Genomic DNA, 19,891 nt, shown 5'->3' with positions numbered 1-19,891 from the left:
CTGTCTATGTTGTGCAGATGTCATAAAATGTTTGCCAAGTTGGAGTATTGGATTAATACAGAAACACTGTAAGACCTATGATGGGTCAATTATGCGGTCTCCATTTTTGGACATACCCTGTCCTTTGTCCTTCTCCTAATAGGGTGTCAGTTCTCCAAAATTTCTTCAGACAAAATGGCTGCAAAGAAACACTGTTTTTTCTCTCTCTTTTTTACTACTGTGGCTTTAACTATTGGGCAAAGCAGAGGTCAATCATTTAATCTAGAATGCTCTCATGTATCATCAAGCATGTGATTTTCAGGTAGATTAGAAGAGGGTAAACTGAAAGCGGTTTTGTCTGACAGAGTTTAGGAGGAGGAGTGACATACAGTATTGTAGTCTGTCATTCGTTTGATCTCTAGTCAAGTCAGAAGTTAGCCTCTTTCAGAATCTCCCTCATACAAAACGTTACTTTTATGAGTTTGAATCCTGTATTTACGATGCTCTACTGTGAGATTTGAGTCACCAGCAACTTATTTATTCTCGTAAAAACAAACACTACTGCTATCCCCAGTGACTTGCAAATATCATTGTGTAGCAACATGCATTCTAAACCATTGCTGTGGATATTCTGAATAGTTTCCCTAGCCCAACAAATACAAACAACTTATTGAATTGTGTGTATAGTTGGTTGCTGGCAAAACGATTGTTTTGCTCAAATGAGCTCCACGGCCATTCCTCAATGACGAGTGATGAATCTTGAAGAGCTGGTCTGCCGTAAAGCACTGTACTTTAGATTCAAAATCAATACCACTGACTTTCACTTGCAAGTACGCATTTCCTCTATAGATTTCTCTGCCATGGACTCAAAACAAATAATTGCACCAATGGCATTCATTTAAAAGGAAGACCTACGTCTTAAAAGGATCATTTCCAACTCCCAGATGCTATTGTGAATACTGCATATAAACAGCCTTGAATTCAATATACTGTAGCAGTGTCCAGACTTGATAACTAACAATGATGTTAGTAACCTTAAACCATATGAATGGGTGCCTGTTGCATTCTGTGTCTATACTCAGTCAACTACATTAGCGCTGGTTTTCTGCGTCCTCTTGATTGCTGTCCGCGTTTTGAGGATCTGGTAATATTCTGGTTAGCTGTCACTAGTCTGTCTGGGCACTCTGATCTGGATTTGACCTCCTGCCAAAGGATATTGCACATATCTACAGTACCGGTCAGTCTCCAGATTTCCAGCAATACACCAAGAATCACCACCAAGAATGGTCTTAGCCAGTATTGATATGGTATGCACATTACCTGGAGATGAAACGTACACTTTTCACCCTTGATTGCTTCTACTGCAGCTGTCAGCTGCAGCTGTTTTATTCTCTATTTTGGTTAGGTCAGGGTGTGACTAGGGTGGGTACATCTAGGTTGTTTTATTTCTATGTTGGCCTGGTATGGTTCCCAATCAGAGGCAGCTGTTTATCATTGTCTCTGATTGGGGATCATATTTAGGCAGCCATTTCCCCACTGTGTTTTGTGGGATCTTGTTTATGTGTAGTTGCCTGTGAGCACTCCACTCCGTGTCGTTTGCTTGTTATTGTTTTTGTGCGTTTCACAAATAAAAAGGTGTGGAACCCGTATCACGCTGCACCTTGGTTCGAGTGTTATTATGACTATCGTGACAGCAGCATTGTAAAATGTTATTGTTGTTGCCCTCTTAACGACAATGTCAATGAATTGGACTGTAGTTATTACAGACCAGGAAGATGACATCTCTACTGCAGCTCTTTTTAGGCCAATTGAGACGAGCTAACACTGCTGTAATGAGTCTGTCTGAGATGAGGTTCTGAAAATGGCCTAGAGTTAACAATATTTTATGTTCATTAAAATGTTAATTAGAGGATATCCCTGAAGCCAAATTCTGAGTCAGTCATATTTTTTGGTCACACAGTCTTGTTTCCCTTGGACACTGCCAATGCCGAGAAACAAGTCTTACCATATCTTAGGTTAATGGTGTTACTGTTAATGTATGTTAGTGGCAACACCATTTTAGAAGATTAAAATAGTTTGGGGGGTTATTATTTTAAGCTATCTAATTTAAGAGTGTTTTTTACAATTAATTTGTCAATTATAGATGTGTTTTCATGATTAGCATTACTATTCATTAAGTGTTAGATACATTTGATTGCATTTCTAAAATCATACACCTGGTGTAAAATTTGCCTTGCCGTATTGCGCCAGCAAATACAAAAGTAATTGGGTCATACAATCATTACATAGTCATTGCATTGTGACTATGCCAATGTCAATAACTGTCCTTCTATAATTACGCTCAGAGGTTACCCATTTCCTTTTAGTGATTTGCACATTGCTCACTTTCTGCAGTCGATAGCTTGATGTGCTGTATATTAAAGCTTGACTCATCCTTAAAGTTAACCAAAGAGGAGGCCTGGCTAAATGGCTTCATAATGCAGGTTATAACTTAGCCCTGCAGAAGGACATGATTGAACCGCTTACAATATATTACTCTCCCTCTCAGCTTACATTACTTGGGCTGTCCCCTGTCTTGGCACATGACATCTATTGCAATGCAGGGCTAGGAAGATTCTGCAGAATACAATGAAAAGTCCTTAGCGTCCGCTATCATATCTTTAAAATAAATGAATGATCAAAAGAGGAGACCAGGCCATACAGTATGTGAGACTGACAAGGAGTTTTGCCATTAATATATTTTCTGCATAACCAATAAATAATCCCCTAATTATGTCTAGGCAACGTTCAGACTCATTTTATTAAATTACAGTGAAGTACTCCATGCCTTATGACAGGATCAAAATGAATCCACTTGCAGCATTGATCATTTACTGTAACCTATAATTATGTCTTCAATAGATTTGACATATTTTACCAGATTAAATCACTAAATATCGATGCTAACATGGAATCCGTCTCAAATGAGGATTGGGATTGAGAGGAAAGAAGAAATGGTGTTGTGTTTTTCTCATCACACAAAATTGCATTGCAAAGTCGAAGACTTATCTAGATTCTAGATAACCTTTTCAGAGCCCTGTAGCACAATAATGACTTTCAAGTCATTGTACAGTATGTGCAGTCAGGCTTACACATTTTACCATTGTGCATTCATGCCACTGATTCATACCAGGGACAAAGATGCCCTAAAAACAACTTGAATTAATTTGACTGTAGCCTGTCACTCTCACATCCTCTGGTGTGTGGGTGTTTCTTCCTTGACTATGCCCCCATGGGGGCCTGGGATGATTTGAATGCAGTTGTGCTCGAAGGTAACGCCATATTACTTGCCTCTGGTTTCACTGTGCGGTAGTTCCTTTTGCTGCATTAGGCGAACAGAACAAGTCATTTTGCTGTCATGTACTAAACATTTTGAACTGTATGATAGTTTTGCTTCTGGTTTTGTCGGCTTCAAAATGAATTGGAACTAATGTGTTTATTGACATTAGCTCAAAGCAGTTAAATAGTTACCGCTCATTCCATAGTTGAACAAAGCAGGCCAACATATCCACTGTCATACACTATTTTCTTGGCTCTATTAAATAATATACACCCACTCAAGGCAATATAATTCCCTACCCACCTGCCCTTTGCATCTGACACTCATATTAAATAGTGTGATGTCCTTTATTGTTTATCTAACCCATTATGTACAGATGGATCATTCACATGGTTACTGTGTGTTCTATGGTTTGTATTGCGCTAATTCTTCTCACTGTTCTTTCAGTAGATATGGCAATACGCTTTCCCTCTAAAGCCGGAGGGTTCTTACATCCTGAACCTGCAAGGGTTGCTTAGCATCGACTGATACATTTGAACATATTTTCCTCCCCCCGAGCCTCTTATAGAATAAAAAAAATCACACAAGGTAAAATAACCTTTATTAAAGATAATCATTTCTGCAAGTGCCATTAAAGAGCCACACCTCAATGCTACAATCAATTGATTGCATTTAATGAAACAAATAAATAATGCAGGTATCTTTCTCTCTGAGTGCGGTACATGCCCGTGCATGTGAGAAAGAGAGAGAGAAAAACGGAAAAGAGATAGATAAAAACAGGGTTGGAAGAGGACAATGTCATTGGATTGCATTGTATTACCTCAGAATGTTTTTGTGTGAGGCGTCTTGTTTGCATTTCTCTCCTTTTCTTCAATGACCCCAAGTCATGGGGCCAAAGGGCAGGGCAGTAGGGAGTTACATGTATGCCTTGTTACTCTCTTAACATGCCACAAGGGGATTGTTAGTGGATACTGCTTTGCACTACCCAACAACCCTTATCTGTTTCAGTCTCATTGCTTACCCTGTTTGGTAGTAAATCCTAACCTATGAAAAGCATGCATACTAGGGTTGGGCTCAACTCAGAACTCTGGAATTAACTCATGAGTTGACATTTGAATTTAATTTGGCCAAACCCTGCAGGATGTAGAATTTGAATTGAGTTTGACATTCAAAGAAATTCCACTTATTCATAGAATGTGAGTTTCATTTAATCTGACAGGTCATACTTCCAGATACCAAACAATATATAATGAATAAAAATATAAACGCAACATGTAACATAAATGCCCTGTTATTGAGCATTTCTCCTTTGCCAAGATAATCCATCCACCTGACAGGTGTGGCATATCAAGAAGCTGATTAAACAGAATGATCATTACACAGGTGCACAATAAAAGGCCACTCTAAATGTCAACCAGAGTGCCCCATGGTGGCGGTGGCGTTATGGTATGGGCAGGTATAAGCTACAGACAACGAACACAATTGCATTTTATCGATGTCAATTTGAATGCACAGAGATACCGTGACGAGATCCTGAGGCCCATTATCGTGCCATTCACCCGCCGACATCACCTCATGTTTTAGCATGAATCTCTACACAATTCCTGGAAGCTGAAAATGTCCCAGTTCTTCCATGGCCTGCATACTCACCAGACATGTCACCCATTGAGCATGTTTGGGATGCTCTGGATCTACGTGTACAACAGCGTGCTCCAGTTCACAAAAATATCCGGCAACTTCCCACAGCCATTGAAGAGGAGTGGGACAACATTACACAGGCCAAAATGATTGTCAAACCAGATACTGACTGGACTTCTGATCCACATCGCTACTTTTTTTTAAAGATATCTGTGGCCAACAGATGCATATCTGTATTCCCAGTGATGTGAAATCCGTAGATTGGGGCTTAATGAATTCATTTTTATTGACCAATTTCCTCATATGAACTGCAACTCAGAAAAATTGTTGCATTTTATATTTTTGTTCACTGTATAACTTTTCTCTGGAAACAATGTTCATATACTCTATTAACCTTAGTGCTTAGATGAGCCAATTTTAGTTTTTGGGCTTCTTTTTCTTCTTTTTTTTGCATTCTTGGAAATGTACTATTTTTCCCATATTGGACACAATTTAAGTGATAAATGAAATATAATCATTTAGAATATTCACATACATGTTTTGATTCCCTTGATCATTATTTTAAGTAAACCTTTTTAGATAAAACTATACTAAATATATTTACATGCCAACAAATAATTGATTTAAAAACACTGTTTTGCATTGAAGGTCTACTGTAGCTTCAACAGCACTTTGTAGGTTAGCACCATGGTGTAGCCAGAGGACAGCTAGTTTCCATCCTCCTCTGGGTACATTGACTTCAATAGAAATCCTAGGAGGCTCATGGTTCTCACCCCCTTCCATAGACTTACACAGTAATTATGACAACTTCCGAAGGATATCTTTCTACCTATCAGACCAATCAACTGATATGTTGTCCACCCAATCAAAGGATCAGAAACTTAATATAGTAATGAAGCTACAGTTAGCTAGTGCATAAAATGTGGTGAGTAGTTGACTCAAAGAGAGAGAAAGACAATAGTTGAACAGTTTTTAACAAATACATTTCTTTAAAAATAAAGGAGAAGCAAGAGAGAGAGAGCGCTAGCTATATTTAATTGTATTTTTTTCCCTTTCACTTTCACTTAGCTAGCGAATGCAGCTCGCTAGTTTAGCCTATTGAAACACCTGGCTCAATCAGAGAGGGATGCTATGTTAGCTCGTTGGCTATGACTAGCCAACACTGGAACTATTCAAAGTCAAGGTAAGATTTTGGTTTTAAAAATGTATTGCCAAATGTATTGACTATGACAGTACTAACGTCATTAGCTAATATGATGACAACAATGTGGGCTGTGTGTAGCGGTTAGTGCTTATGATATGAAGGTTTGGCTTGGAAAGTATTTATTTGCCTGGTCACAGACAGCTGATGTGTTGTGCACTGAAGTCCAAAAACAAAAGGAAAAAGTGAGAGAAGGAGAGCATTTAGATGCAAGAAGGAATTATATATAAGCAAAATGTTCATGCTGTTTATATGTGGCTGCTATGAAAGTTTACTGTGTTTGTGTGTGATCAGAGGTGTATTCATTCTGCCGATTCTGTTGAAAAAGTTTCTTAAACAGAAGGTAACTGAATGAAGCATGGATAAACATGGATAAACATGTGTCCAATACTAACTCTCATTTGCAACTGTTGGACTAATGATTAGATCAGAAAGATGTAGACAAGTATGAATATTTCTCTGTCACCTTGATTATTCAAATTATTCTCTCAACCTGTGTAAATGTTGTAAACTGACATTCATAGGCTAGGTTGTAGCAACCTCATGATGGGTATAGAGAAAATATTTGTATCATGTAGTAGCCTAAACCTATCGATGTTACATTAAGCTGGGTGAATGGAATATGAATGACAGTCATCCAATATGCTGTAATAGAAATAAGGCCATGCTCATAAATTGTTTTATTGTCCTCCCACATCTTAAACTTCATCGACTGCCACTGGATCATGTTGCCGTAATATAGTATATTTGTTATCAACTTAATAAACTTTGGAATCCAGTTGCTGAATATAAATGTGCTGCCATCCCCAGATTTATTCATATAATAATTTTCCCAGCCATGCTTCCCTGTGGAGCTAAAGTGAGCCCAAACCACAATTAAAGTACTGGAGGCTGGGTTGCAATCATTTCCACATAAATAACGGACTTGGTGCTGACCAAATTAACAAACACAAGCCAGGCATAATTTTGCATTGTTGTTCATCTAGCGTTTCCACCCGTGGGGCCAATGGTTGGTATCATCCTTGCTAAATGTCCTTCTTTTCCCATCCCGAATCTTCTGATTAAACAAACCTGATTGCGTCCGCAGTTGCAAATTTTAAATTAGAATTTCAAATTTTGTATTTTTTTTTAATCTCGCCCCTCAAAAGGATGATTGGATGAAATGTGAGAGCAAATTTTTCTGGGCAGTGCAGTTGCGATTAGATCATTTTCCTGTAACCACAGTGTACTTAGGCAGAGATTGAATTAAAAATCAACGTGTACGATTACAGCCCTCCAGTAATACCAAGCTGTTACACTGCGTCTCTGCTTGCCCAGTTCTGCAATCAACGACAATGTACACAAATACCTGTGTCTTCTCTGAGTAGGTGACATGCATGCGCCATTGTCAAATTCAGTAAGTTAGAGTAAAACATTAGCACCAAAGTACATGTATCTTTATTTTCAAACTAAATAAATGATATACTATACTCTCCCAGGCGTTTCTTTATCACTATTTTAATCTACGCCTCATCCTACACTCTCAGACTACATAGGGAATGATCATGTTGCTGTAATATAGTATATTTGTTATCAGATTAATACACTTTGGAATCCAGTGGCTGAATGTGAATGTGCTGCCATCCCCAGATTTATTCATATAATCATTTCCCCAGCCATGCTTCCCTGTGGAGCTATAGTGAGCCCGAACCACGATTAAAGTGCTGGAGGCTGGGTTGCAATCATTTCCGCATAAATAACGGACTTGGTGCTGACCAAATTAACAAACACAAGTCAGGCATCATTTTGCATTGATGTTCATCTAGCGTTTACACCCATGGGCCCAATGGCTGGCACCGTCCTTGCTAAATGTTCTTATTTTCTCATTCCGAATCTAATGATTAAACGAACCTGATTATATCCACAGTAGCAAATTTCAAATTTGAATATAAATGTATTTATATATATTTTTCACATGCTTCAATAGGATGACATGTGAGAGCATTTTTTTCAGGGCAGTAAAGTTGCGGTTAGACCACAGTGTACTTAGACTGAATTCAAACCAACATGTACGATTACAGCCCTCCAGTAATACCAAGCTGTTACACTGCGTCTCTGCTTGCCCAGTTCTGCAATCAACGACAATGTACACAAATACCTGTGTCTTTTCTGAGTAGGTGACATGCATGCGCCATTGTCAAATTCAATAAGTTGGAGTAAAAAGTTAGAACCAAAGTACATTTATCATCTTTATTTTCAAACTACCACTGAACAAAAATATAAACGCAACATGTTTATATGTGTTGGTCCCATGTTTCATGAGCTGAAATTAAAGATCCCAGAAATGTTCCACATGCACGAAAGGCTTATTTCTCTCAGATTTTGTGGCATATCAAGAAGCTGATTAAACAGCATGATCATTACACAGGTGCTGGGGACATTAAAAGGCCACAAACAACTGCCACAAAGTGTGCAGTTTTGTCACACAACAGAATGCCACAGATGTCTCAAGTTCTAAGGGAGCGTGCAATTGGCATGCTGACTGCAGGAATGTCCACCAGAGCTGTTGCCAGAGAATGTTATGTTCATTTCTCTACCATAAGCTGCCTCCAACGTCGTTGTAGAGAATTTGTGGGTATCTTTAGCAGGAACCGGGAATCTGTTTGTTCACCCCCTCATAACTCTGATAACTATTTACTAAATTACATTTCTATGATACAAGGGTGAACACAATCTTGCATACAGTAACTCCAGATAGATCTCTTCTATCAAAAATGATGTTTTTATAGCTGTACAGTGTACATAGTAGGACATGCGTACTCGTGTGTCCATATTATAGTTGTAACACTGTATAGTTGTAACAACGTCGCAACCTGTGCAGAAAACAGTTTCTCCTACAGCAGACTTTAATGATAGCAATGCCACAGATGGTGTTGTGAGCCAATAGACACAACTAATTGAAAATACGAATTGGCATCCTTGCTATCTTATTAGATAAAACATGTTAGTTGTTATAATTGCAACCAGGGTAAAGATACTTTATGTGGTTTGGACCTCTCTAAAACCTTCAGTGGTGTTTTGACCAGACAGCGTTAAGCTTTGTCCTGATATCCACTCGGAATGGCTGAATGCGCAGTACGTGCCCCATTATGTGCCACACTATGATCGCCCAGTGAACTACATCCAATGTACTCACTAAGTCAAGTCATAATGTGTTACCGATTTAACAGATGGAATCCAGCAGAGGAAGCGGTGTTTGAATCCCATCTGTGAAAATGATTTATTTCAATATTTTTCTGATATCATCATTATAATACAAACTGCTGCAACGTTCCAGTACAGAAGCTTCACACAGTACCAAATAAAATGAAAATTACAGGTCATAACATTTTTGACAACTCAACAAACAGATAAGACTGCATTGAGATGAAGAGTAATAAGGAAACAATTCATCTATGTGGAGCTGAAACAATGGACATCGGCGTCATAAACAAAACATAACTGCTGTGTTGTTGTTTTTGAAACAATATCCATGGATTTGAGTTGCTCAAATGTCATAATATAGTATCTTGTTTGATGGACTGAGACTTCGTTGCTTGTTAGCCACCACAATTGTCAGACGTTGCAATTCCCTTATCAGACGACTGTTGTCGATCCTTTAAATGATATATCCACTTTGCTTGACCTTGTACTCTGTAGTGATTCCATTTCGTGTTGAAGTAGTAGGCCTTGCAACAGGTGTGCACTGTCATGGCAAGTGGTCCTCCTTAACAGACTGTCAATACAGTTGTTTTTAAATTCCATTTCCTGTTGTTAGTGCTTCAAAACGAATATATGACAACATTGTTACAAATACAGAACATAACTTGTCTCTGCTTTTAAACATTTGGATAAAAAAGGTTACATGCTGATTACTTTACAAGTTTTACAGATTTTTTATTTTATTTTTAAAATTTTATACAGGGATTTGATAAACTGAAGGCATTCTTTTACTGTGCACACAGATATGCTATCCATTTTACCTGCTTGGAGAAGTATGTGATAAACATTCTACTAGCAGATGTCAACTTCTCAAAATCTTCTTCCTCAAAACTGAACGGTTAGGATTTGTGATAATAGTCATAAAATAACTTTTACTCAATGGACAATAGCCTAATATTGATTTGAGGTTAAGCAGCATGACACAGCTCTGCTAGATTAACTGTTCTCATCCCGGGAACCAGCGCAGATTAAATACTGTATATAGCCCACACATTTTGTACCCTGACCAGACTTGCTGATCAGGATATGTCTCTAGCTGGATTCTTCTGTATTATTTTCTCTGTCAGCTAACTCCAACTGCTGTATCAACAGGTTAAGATCCCTCACTGAGTTCAGCAGCGCTGTCTACAGAAGACTGGAGACTGTTTACGGTGGAAACCTTAAGCAAAATCCTGCTTCTTAGTGGCCCCAGGAATTTTTTTGCACTGCCAATACATATAATTATTCCATCCAAAGTGCTGTTATTTTAAATACGATTTGAAGAAATGGACAGATGGTGCTTTGTGAATCTGGGCAGATTGTCCGCCTCGTTCTGAGATTGTAGAAAGATAGGGAATAAAGGGGCACAATATGTGAGAACACTAGGCTACAGTATAAGCAATGTGCAAAGAGATCGATGTTGGTGAACGTCAATATTGTATGGCCATAGCCACGGTCTTTGGTCACATGATACATTTTAAAATGGAGACTCTCTTCAGTCTATGGATACCCTCTTCAACTCAACTGAAAGGCAGATCTGAAGCACTGTTGCTGCATGATTACCAATACCACCTATTCATACAGTAGCTATGGTGGCATCATATGTCCAGTGGTCATTGCACTTAACAATGACGCTACATAAAATAGGTGCACCCATATAGTGAATCGAAATGATTCCAAGTGGTGAATGTCTATGGAACATTGCAGATAGACATTTAGAAAGATTCTATATATATGAAGAGTTTAGTATAACAGTAGAATCCATGACTTCTGCTAACGGGTTCTGAAACAAGAGGTCAGATTGTCAAAGCGTTGTGTCGATGAACATTGAGAATGGACAAGAGCGAGAACAATTTAAAACCATTTTCTTAATCACAAGACCTTTAAACTGTTTCCTCGTATACTATAGATACCGTTGGGGCATCATTGCACCATCAAATGGCATAAGAACTCTTCTTGGCTAATGTGAGATTCTTTACACAAAGACAATGCCCCTGAGCATTAGGCTACAGCAGTACCTAGATTCTTCTTTTCAGTAATGGAGCATATTTGAATATTAGAGCTGTGCTCTAAGTGAAGCATTCCATTTCTTAATGGCTTTTTACAATATTAGTGCAGCCAAATTTTAAACGAATGGTCTGCTGGCACAGTCACATATAAACATTGACATTATTATGCTTCATGACATGTGAAGCTGTTGCACATCAGGAAATTACAAGAGATGGAAGTATTGTTTTTGTATACCAAAGGAAATACCGTACAAAAGTAAAGAATGTGAGAATGAATAAGAACAGATCCATAATAACAAAGTTCAAGAATTGTAGTTGCAGATTACACATATGCAGATTTTAAAATAATACAATGTCGAGTTGCCCTAATTTAGCAATCCAACTAGGCCTATACATCATTTTGTTGTATTTTAGTAGTTATTTTGTTTTGGGTGGGGCATGAATACCCTTGTACAATGTAGTTACATGATCAACAAAGTGAATGTAAGCTATAAACAGTTCAAGGAGTTTGAAATAAAACAATTATATACTCATATATTACACAAATATAGATCCTTTTGTTTTCTACTTTGACACAATAACTGTATTGCAGGAAACCAAAATAAAAGTATTTGTGAAAGATATTCCAAGTAGACACTGTCGGTTTCCATTTTGTTTCAATTGTTGGGAGTGCTGAAGAAACATTGGCACAACAGGTAATCCCGCAGCTGGCCTTTGAGAAGGTGCCTCTTGTGTACAATGGGTAATAAGAATTCATTGGGTGCAGAGTAGTGGTGAGGGGAAAAAAGGGCCAACTGTGCTGTCTGCTTGGTGGTAATAATAGGCCATACATAGTGATACTGGGAGGAAAAGTCCGTTCTTGAAACTATAGCAAGGTATCCCTCATAAAGCCACAGCCAAGAATCAGGATGGCAAGTCCGTAGCTTGTAGCTATCCTAGTACCTGTGAATGAAGGCATACAGTCAGGACATACACAGTGCTCATCTTCACAAAATATGTGCACAGTTCTTATCTTTAACACGTACTGTTGCGGAGAAATATATGCAAAAGCTATCATGGCACTAGTCTGAAACATTTGATACATTGTGCACATATGGAATGATCTTATTCTTAAATGAAATATGAATATGGAATACAAAAAAACATTATATATGTTTGTGCATCACCATCTGACAACTGTTTGATCCTGAAAAGCCTGGCAGTCTTATGCGCATTTGGTTCATTTGCTTCTCAGGGACATTGTCCTTGAATTGATAAGATCAAAACTACAGGAAAAAGGCATCGATACATTTCTGTCCAAAGGATAATGATACAGATCTTAAAGTACAGTAGGGAGAGATAGGGAGATATTCTGAATGGCAATGCTCTACTGTATATCGGCGCAAGATTTTTAATCTCCCTGTAACACACAAGCTAAAATAGAATTCAAGGTCCAAAAGAATCAAAAGAAACCAGATTCCCTAATGAACTTTTTCTGGTACCTGCCCGGGACTGAAAAAGAGGCACAAAAAAAAGTCATCCTACGAAACAAAGGCAGCATTAAGGAAATGGAAAATGAAATATTCCCTAAATCATGGTGACATTTACTGGATTTTTCCGTCAGACCAAGCACAGCAATGTTCTAAGAGGAGAATTGTCTGGGGACACTATGGTTCGGCCAAGCTCAATATCGGGAGGAGGAAAAAGACGGAGGCCTGTAACCCGCTGTTCTTCCCTGCCAGATTTCATTTGGCCCGGGGTGATCAAGTGAACAGTATTGCCACAGAGGAGCAGCAATCACGCTAGGCCAAAACATCCTCTACATGGAGAATAATGAATAGCTCGCAGCCTGATAGGCTGGACTAGGTTTACATGCCGATAGACACAGCTCTGATGACTTGCAGTGAATCTCTCACACCATCCATGAGAGCCCCACCTTAAAACATACTCAAACCCCTGAATATAGCTTAAATGCAATTCTTAGATAAATAATGAAAAAGTAATGTCGCAGGAAACGCTTTAAAAAAAACTATCATTTGCCACAACCAAACTAAATAATTAGGTTACAACATGAGTACTACGCTACTAAATACCAAACCAAATACTGTTGCTGTACAAGTACTGACTCAAATCGCTTCACATTGCACAGTAAAGTCACCTGATCCACCACCAATAGTATACAGCCTGAGTCTCCAGTTTACTCCTTATTTTGTCTAATGGAATACAGATTTGAAATATAGGGTAGAGTGACCTCCCTGCTGAGGGTGGGTGCGTCACCCAGGCATATGCCGCTGCCATAGGGAAAGAGCTGGCCTGGCGCCATCTATCTGCCTACATGATGGAGCTAGTGGTGGGCTACTGAAAAAAATGTGATAACACAGTCTGACTTGTGTATCAGAATGTACAGAAGCTAGGTTCGATGTCATACACCCGTGTTTCACAAATTCTCCCTGTTCTCAGTGTCATTCACCACTCAGCCATGTCTGATAGGACAGGGGTATTCCTTCTTCTGTGTTTGAAGTTGTATGAGCACATTGGGAAGATGGTATGAAAGCAGTTATTTTCCAGAACCGGTTGGCGACTTGCCACATGGTTTAAACAAAGTTGAAGGCCTTTTGGTACAGTACATATCACTTCTGGGACATTTGTTGTATTTCATTTCAGTGACCCAAAGCGTTGAAAAACCAACAGTGCCAAAACCAATATATGCAGACTGTGAGGTAACTAGACCTGACACATTGGTCTTCTCTGCACAGGCAAGTAACGCAGGCAAACCACCATGCACTTAATTCCGACTCGGCTAACAGTTGCCATCGTTTACAGGTAAGGCATCGTGGAAAATCGTTTTACTCTCACAGGTCTAATTTCATCCAATTGTTTGACAATTGTTGTTCATCGACCAAAAAACCTGCATTTGCAGCAATGTAACTGTCCTCCAGTCATAACAGTGCCCAGTAAAGGTAAGACCGCAGGGGGAACAATAGAGGAACATTTATCAGTGTCATACACTGCACAGAGCATTCAGCGCCACACAGTTGTCAGCATAATTTGGGGCGCCTCTGCCTCATAATCACAAACTGCAGTCTGGGCTTTTATTTCTGCTGTATTTCCACATTCAATTGTAATGTTCACTCACTACAGTGTCCTTCAGTGTCTTTTTGATTAACTACATGGGTGAATTGCTTTAAAGTGGAACAAACTGACAAGCGGACAGCAGGAAGACAAGAAACATGCAGATGGACAAGCAGACTGACATACAGGCAGAATAAAATAACTATTTTACAAATAGTTAGATGATTTACCCTACTGAAGGGAAGAAAAATTATATGAAAAACCAAAGCAGAATCTCTGGCGCCGTTATCTCACCTGAACTGTGTTTGACTGTCTTGGCTGATGAAGTCGGAGAGCTGGAGGTAGAGCGGACCCTCTGGTCGGCGCTCATGCCGTCTTGTGCTGCTGTGGAGCCTGTCTTGCGGGGCTTCTTATCTGCTGTCAGGTGGGACAGGGGGGACGTCTTCTTGACCGGTCTGATGCGGGGCCTGGTGCTGTTCACATTCAGGTAGGCCTGGACCTTGTACTCCAGCAGCTCTCCGTAGTTGGCGTTGGTGACTCTGCACTCATACAGGCCCTCGTCACTCTTCCCCACCCGGGAGATCTGCAGTTTGTGGGAGATGTCGTTTCCCTGTACCTTCACCGTCTGTAGAGATAAAGATAAAGAGATGTTCAATGAACGATGCAGGAGCAACTACATCCTATCCACATGACTGGTTGTTCAGTACAAAGAACCATGTAATGACACAACAGAAATATCAAACAAATGTTTTTGGTCACATACACCTGTTTAGCAGATGTTAATGCAGGTGTAGCAAAATAGTTGTAATGGTGATGGTTTTATGTGTCCATACTTATGGTGTCCATATTAGGAAATGTGATGTTGCCCTAATATGGACACTGTACAAGCTATGTACATACAATAACTTACACTTATTTTAGTCCCTTCGTCGTCTGGATCAGGCTCTGGTATCATTTCCATCTAAGAAAACAGAGAAAATAAAAATACACTTAAAAAAGCTGAAGATACATTTGAAAGGGAGACATCAATGCATTACGAGACTCTAAAATGCTGACCACACTGCTCGCGTTGTGTGCGTGAGTGTGGCAAAATAAATACATACATGTTATTCAATCATTGCACCCACACTGCTTGCGCGCGCCAATGAGCGTATGTGAAGCCAGGCGCTAAAATAGAACTTGGTTCTATTGGTGACGCTGGACGCACTGTAAGTCTTGGAGGATATACCCACGTGCCATCTCCTCATTGGTTTTTAGGAGCATATACCCATGTGGGTGATTGGAAGATGAACTGAGGTCCACACTCCAGTCGGTGGTGGTAATGCACCTTAAAGTTGGTTTCCAACCTCAATATAAAGTCCAAAGAAGATGACGCCTGAAGGAGTGGAGATTACTATAAACAAACCCAGTTTACCATTTTATTTGTGGATTAATTGTCGGAGTAGATAACCTTGTGCATTTCAGGTAAAATAATCCAATGTTTATATCCCAGGACAAATTAGCTAGCAACAACAAGCTAGCTAGCTAAATTGCCATAAATGTTTATGTCCCCAAAATAATATAGTTGGTTCAAAGTTTGTTTTGATATTTCAACCTGCGTGTCCTGATCGTGTCGGATGTGGGTGGACAAAATCAACATGCACGTGATGGCGGTCTGGTCAGCATGTAAGAGTGTGGCACTCTAAAAAAATTATAAAATAGATATATTTTTATACCAGTCTAGTCTTCACAGTCACTGAAGCAAAAATGGTCAAAAAGCCTCTGGCATTCCTCAAAAGTACATTTCAGGTGTAAATGCGGCATCATTCATCGATGGCTATAAATGTTTGATAGCTACATCAATAAACAGTTTATCCCAGATGGAAGGAGCAAAAACATACCAATTGAATGAAAGATCGACTAAAATGAAAGAAAATGAAATCCCATATTCTTCCCTATTCTGTACATTTAGAATGAATGAAAAGCTTTGTGAAAAGAATCAATAAAATAAAGGGATTTTGATAGTCAGTAAAAGGAGGCAGTTTGAAAACAGAATGATTATACTCTTTGACAAATTGACAAATGTTTCCTCATAAATGAGACTGAACAAGCAATAATTATAAATCATAATCATCTTAAAAAATGTTCTCTCTATAGGCATACGAAACATAATTAACTGCCAGGAGGCTTTACCCAAAACCAACATTCAAATAAGAGACTCTCAAAGAAGTTAAAACACAAAGCCATCAAAAAGTGACCCAGCTTTAGGTTGAGCAGCAGATAGTCTAGGGGTTAAGAGTGCTGGGTCAGTAACCGAAAGGATGCTGGTTTGAATCCCCAATCTGACTAGATTAACAATGTGTTGGTGTTCCCTTGAGCAAGGCACTTGATCCCAATTGCTCTGGATAAGAGTGTCTACTAAAAATGTAAAAACATGCCCATGTTCTTGCTCTGGTGGCAGTACTCTGGCTCTATAGCAAACACTCAGTCCAAAGCCTATATCATGGAATTGGCATTGCATTTCAAATGGACTTATTCCTGGGAAAGTCTGTTAAATGCAGAGCCTCTTTTAAACCAGTCCATGAAAGAAACAGCAACAGAGGGGATAAATGCTGTCGGCTCCACGGGAGACTTAAAATAAGGCTGGAAAAGTACAGGATCTACTTAAGAAAACCGGAACGAGAGTGTTTTGTGTCAAGTATATAATTACTTCAGAGATGCCAATACTTACAATATAATACATATTTCCAATTCTGATCAATGCTAATAACAGACAGATTGACTGTTTGTTATTTTTCTGCCGTCATCAATCTTAACAGATGTCAGACACAAAAGTTAACATTTTACCCTCACCGTCTCAGACAGACCATTCTCTTTTGAATTGCCAAGACAAAGTTGATGGTGATGCAGTGGTCATTTTGCCACTCTTTTTAGATGTAATTCTAATCAGAGAGAGCGAGAGAGAGAGAGAGCGCGAGAGAGCGCGCGAGTGTAGCGAAATGCTTGTGCTTCTAGTTCTGACAATGCAGTAATAACCAACGAGTAATCTAACCTAACAATTCCACAACTACTACCTTATACACACAAGTGAAAAGGGATAAAGAATATGTACATAAAGATATATGAATGAATGATGGTACATAACGGCATAGGCAAGATGGAGTAGATGGTATTGAGTACAGTATATAAGTATGAGATGAGTAATGTAGGGTATGTAAACAAAGTGGCATAGTTTAAAGTGGCTAGTGACACATGTATTACATGAAGATGCAGTAGATTATATAGAGTACAGTATATACATATGAGATGAGTAATGTAGGGTATGTAAACATTATATTAAGTGGCATTGTTTAAAGTGGCTAGAGATACATTTTTTACATCAATTTCCATTATTAAAGTGGCTGGAGTTGAGTCAGTATGTTGGCAGCAGCCACTCAATGTTAGTGGTGGCTGTTTAACAGTCTGATGGCCCTGAGATAGAAGCTGTTTTTTAGTCTCTCTGTCCCTGCTTTGATGCACCTGTACTGACCTCGCCTTCTGGATGATAGCGGGGTGAACAGGCAGTGGCTCGGGTGGTTGTTGTCCTTGATGATCTTTATAGCCTTCCTGTGACATCGGGTGGTGTAGGTGTCCTGGAGGTCAGGTAGTTTGCCCCCGGTGATGAGTTGGGCAGACCTCACTACCCTCTGGAGTAGAGGTCGACTGATTATGATTTTTCAACACCGATACCGATTATTGGAGGACCAAAAAAGTCGATACCGATTAATCGGCTGATTTGTATTTTATTTATTTGTAATAATGACAATTACAACAATACTGAATTAACACTTATTTTAACTTAATATAATACGTCAATAAAATTAATTTAGCCTCAAGTAAATAATGAAACCTGTTCCATTTTGTTTAAATAATGCAAAAACAAAGTGTTTTGTGCTATGTAAGAAAGCTAACGTTTCAGTTCCTTGCTCAGAACATGAGAACATATGAAAGCAGGTGGTTCCTTTTAACATGAGCCTTCAATATTCCCAGGTAAGAAGTTTTAGGTTGTAGTTATTATAGGAATTATAGGACTATTTCCCTCTATACCATTTGTATTTCATTAACCTTTAACTATTTGATGTTCTTATAGGCACTTCAGTATTGCCAGTGTAACAGTATAGCTTCCGTCCCACTCCTCGCATCTCCCTGGGCGCGAACCAGCAACACAACGACAACAGCCACCATCGAAGCAGCGTTACCGATGCAGAGCAAGGGGAACAACTACTAGAAGGCTCAGAGTGAGTGACGTTTGAAACGCTATTAGCGCACGCTAACTAGCTAGCCATTTCACTTCGGTTACACCAGCCTCATCTCGGGAGTTGATAGGTTTGAAGTCATAAACAGCGCAATGCTTGAAGCACAACGAAGAGCTGCTGGCAAAACGCACAAAAGTGCTGTTTGAATGAATGTTTACTCGCCCGCTTCTGCCTACCACCGTTCAGTCAGATACTTAGATACTTGTATGCTAAGTCAGATTATATGCAACGCAGGACACGCTAGATAATATCTAGAAATATCATCAACCATGTGTAGTTAACTAGTGATTATTATGTTTTTTATAAGATAAATTTAATGCTAGCTAGCAACTTACCTTGGCTTACTGCATTTGCGTAACAGGCAGTCTCCTTGTGGAGTGCAACGAGAGAGAGGCAGGTCCTTATTGCGCTGGACTAGTTAACTGTAAGATGGCAAGATTGTATCCTCCGAGCTGACAAGGTGAAAATCTGCCGTTCTGCCCCTGAACGAGGGAGTTAACCCACTGTTCCTAGGCCGTCATTGAAAATAAGAATGTGTTCTTAACTGACTTGCCTAGTTAAATAAAGGTATAAAAATATATATATATTAAAATCGGCAAATCGGCCGATCACCATTCCACAGACACCCCAGCCACATTTATGTCCAAAAGTAGAATGGGGGCTGATGACTGTTTTGCCCAGTGATGTAGTCGAGTCACTAAACCTCGCCCAAAAATACAGATTTCCGATTGTTATGAGAACTTGAAATCGGCCCTAATTAATCGGCCATTCCGATTAATCGGTCATTCCGATTAATCGGTCAACCTCTACTCTGGAGATCCTTATGGTTGTGGGCGGAGCAGTTGCCGTACCAGGCGGTGATACAGCCCGACAGGATGCTCTCGATTGTGCATTTGTAGAAGTTTGTGAGTGCTTTTGGTGACAAGCCAAATTTCTTCAGTCTCCTGAGGTTGAAGAGGCAATCACAATCCCCAGATGGTGCCGCAAAGTAGTATGGGTTGCACCTCTATCACTCAGTCCCGTCATTGCCATTGTTATCACAGTTCCACAGACACCCCCAGGCACATTTATGTCCAAAAGTAGAACGGGGGCTGATGACTGTTTTGCCCAGTGATGTAGTCGAGTCACTAAACCTCGAGTCCAAATCAAGTCCCAAGTCCACTAGTCCGAGTTACCAATGGTTGAGTCACAAGACCAGTCA

At 39.4% G+C, this 19,891-nt stretch overlaps 1 protein-coding gene across 1 annotated transcript in view; it reads right to left on the bottom strand.

The window, feature by feature from the left end:
• Positions 1-8,347: 8,347 nt before the first annotated feature.
• The window catches only part of LOC112227846 (V-set and transmembrane domain-containing protein 2A), a 31,983-nt gene continuing 20,439 nt past the window's right edge, over positions 8,348-19,891 (bottom strand). Inside the window, exons 3-5 of the mRNA XM_024392790.2 lie at positions 15,327-15,377; positions 14,711-15,041; positions 8,348-12,307 (exon numbers count right to left, since the gene is read on the bottom strand). Coding sequence (XP_024248558.1) covers positions 12,231-12,307; positions 14,711-15,041; positions 15,327-15,377 — 459 coding nt within the window. The 3' untranslated portion in view covers positions 8,348-12,230. The remainder of the gene's footprint in view (positions 12,308-14,710; positions 15,042-15,326; positions 15,378-19,891) is intronic.

The sequence above is a fragment of the Oncorhynchus tshawytscha genome, linkage group LG29, assembly GCF_018296145.1.
Source record: "Oncorhynchus tshawytscha isolate Ot180627B linkage group LG29, Otsh_v2.0, whole genome shotgun sequence".
NCBI lineage: Eukaryota > Metazoa > Chordata > Actinopteri > Salmoniformes > Salmonidae > Oncorhynchus > Oncorhynchus tshawytscha.
The sequence above is the reverse complement of the archived record's forward strand: the minus strand, read 5'-3'. Positions and strand labels throughout refer to the sequence as shown.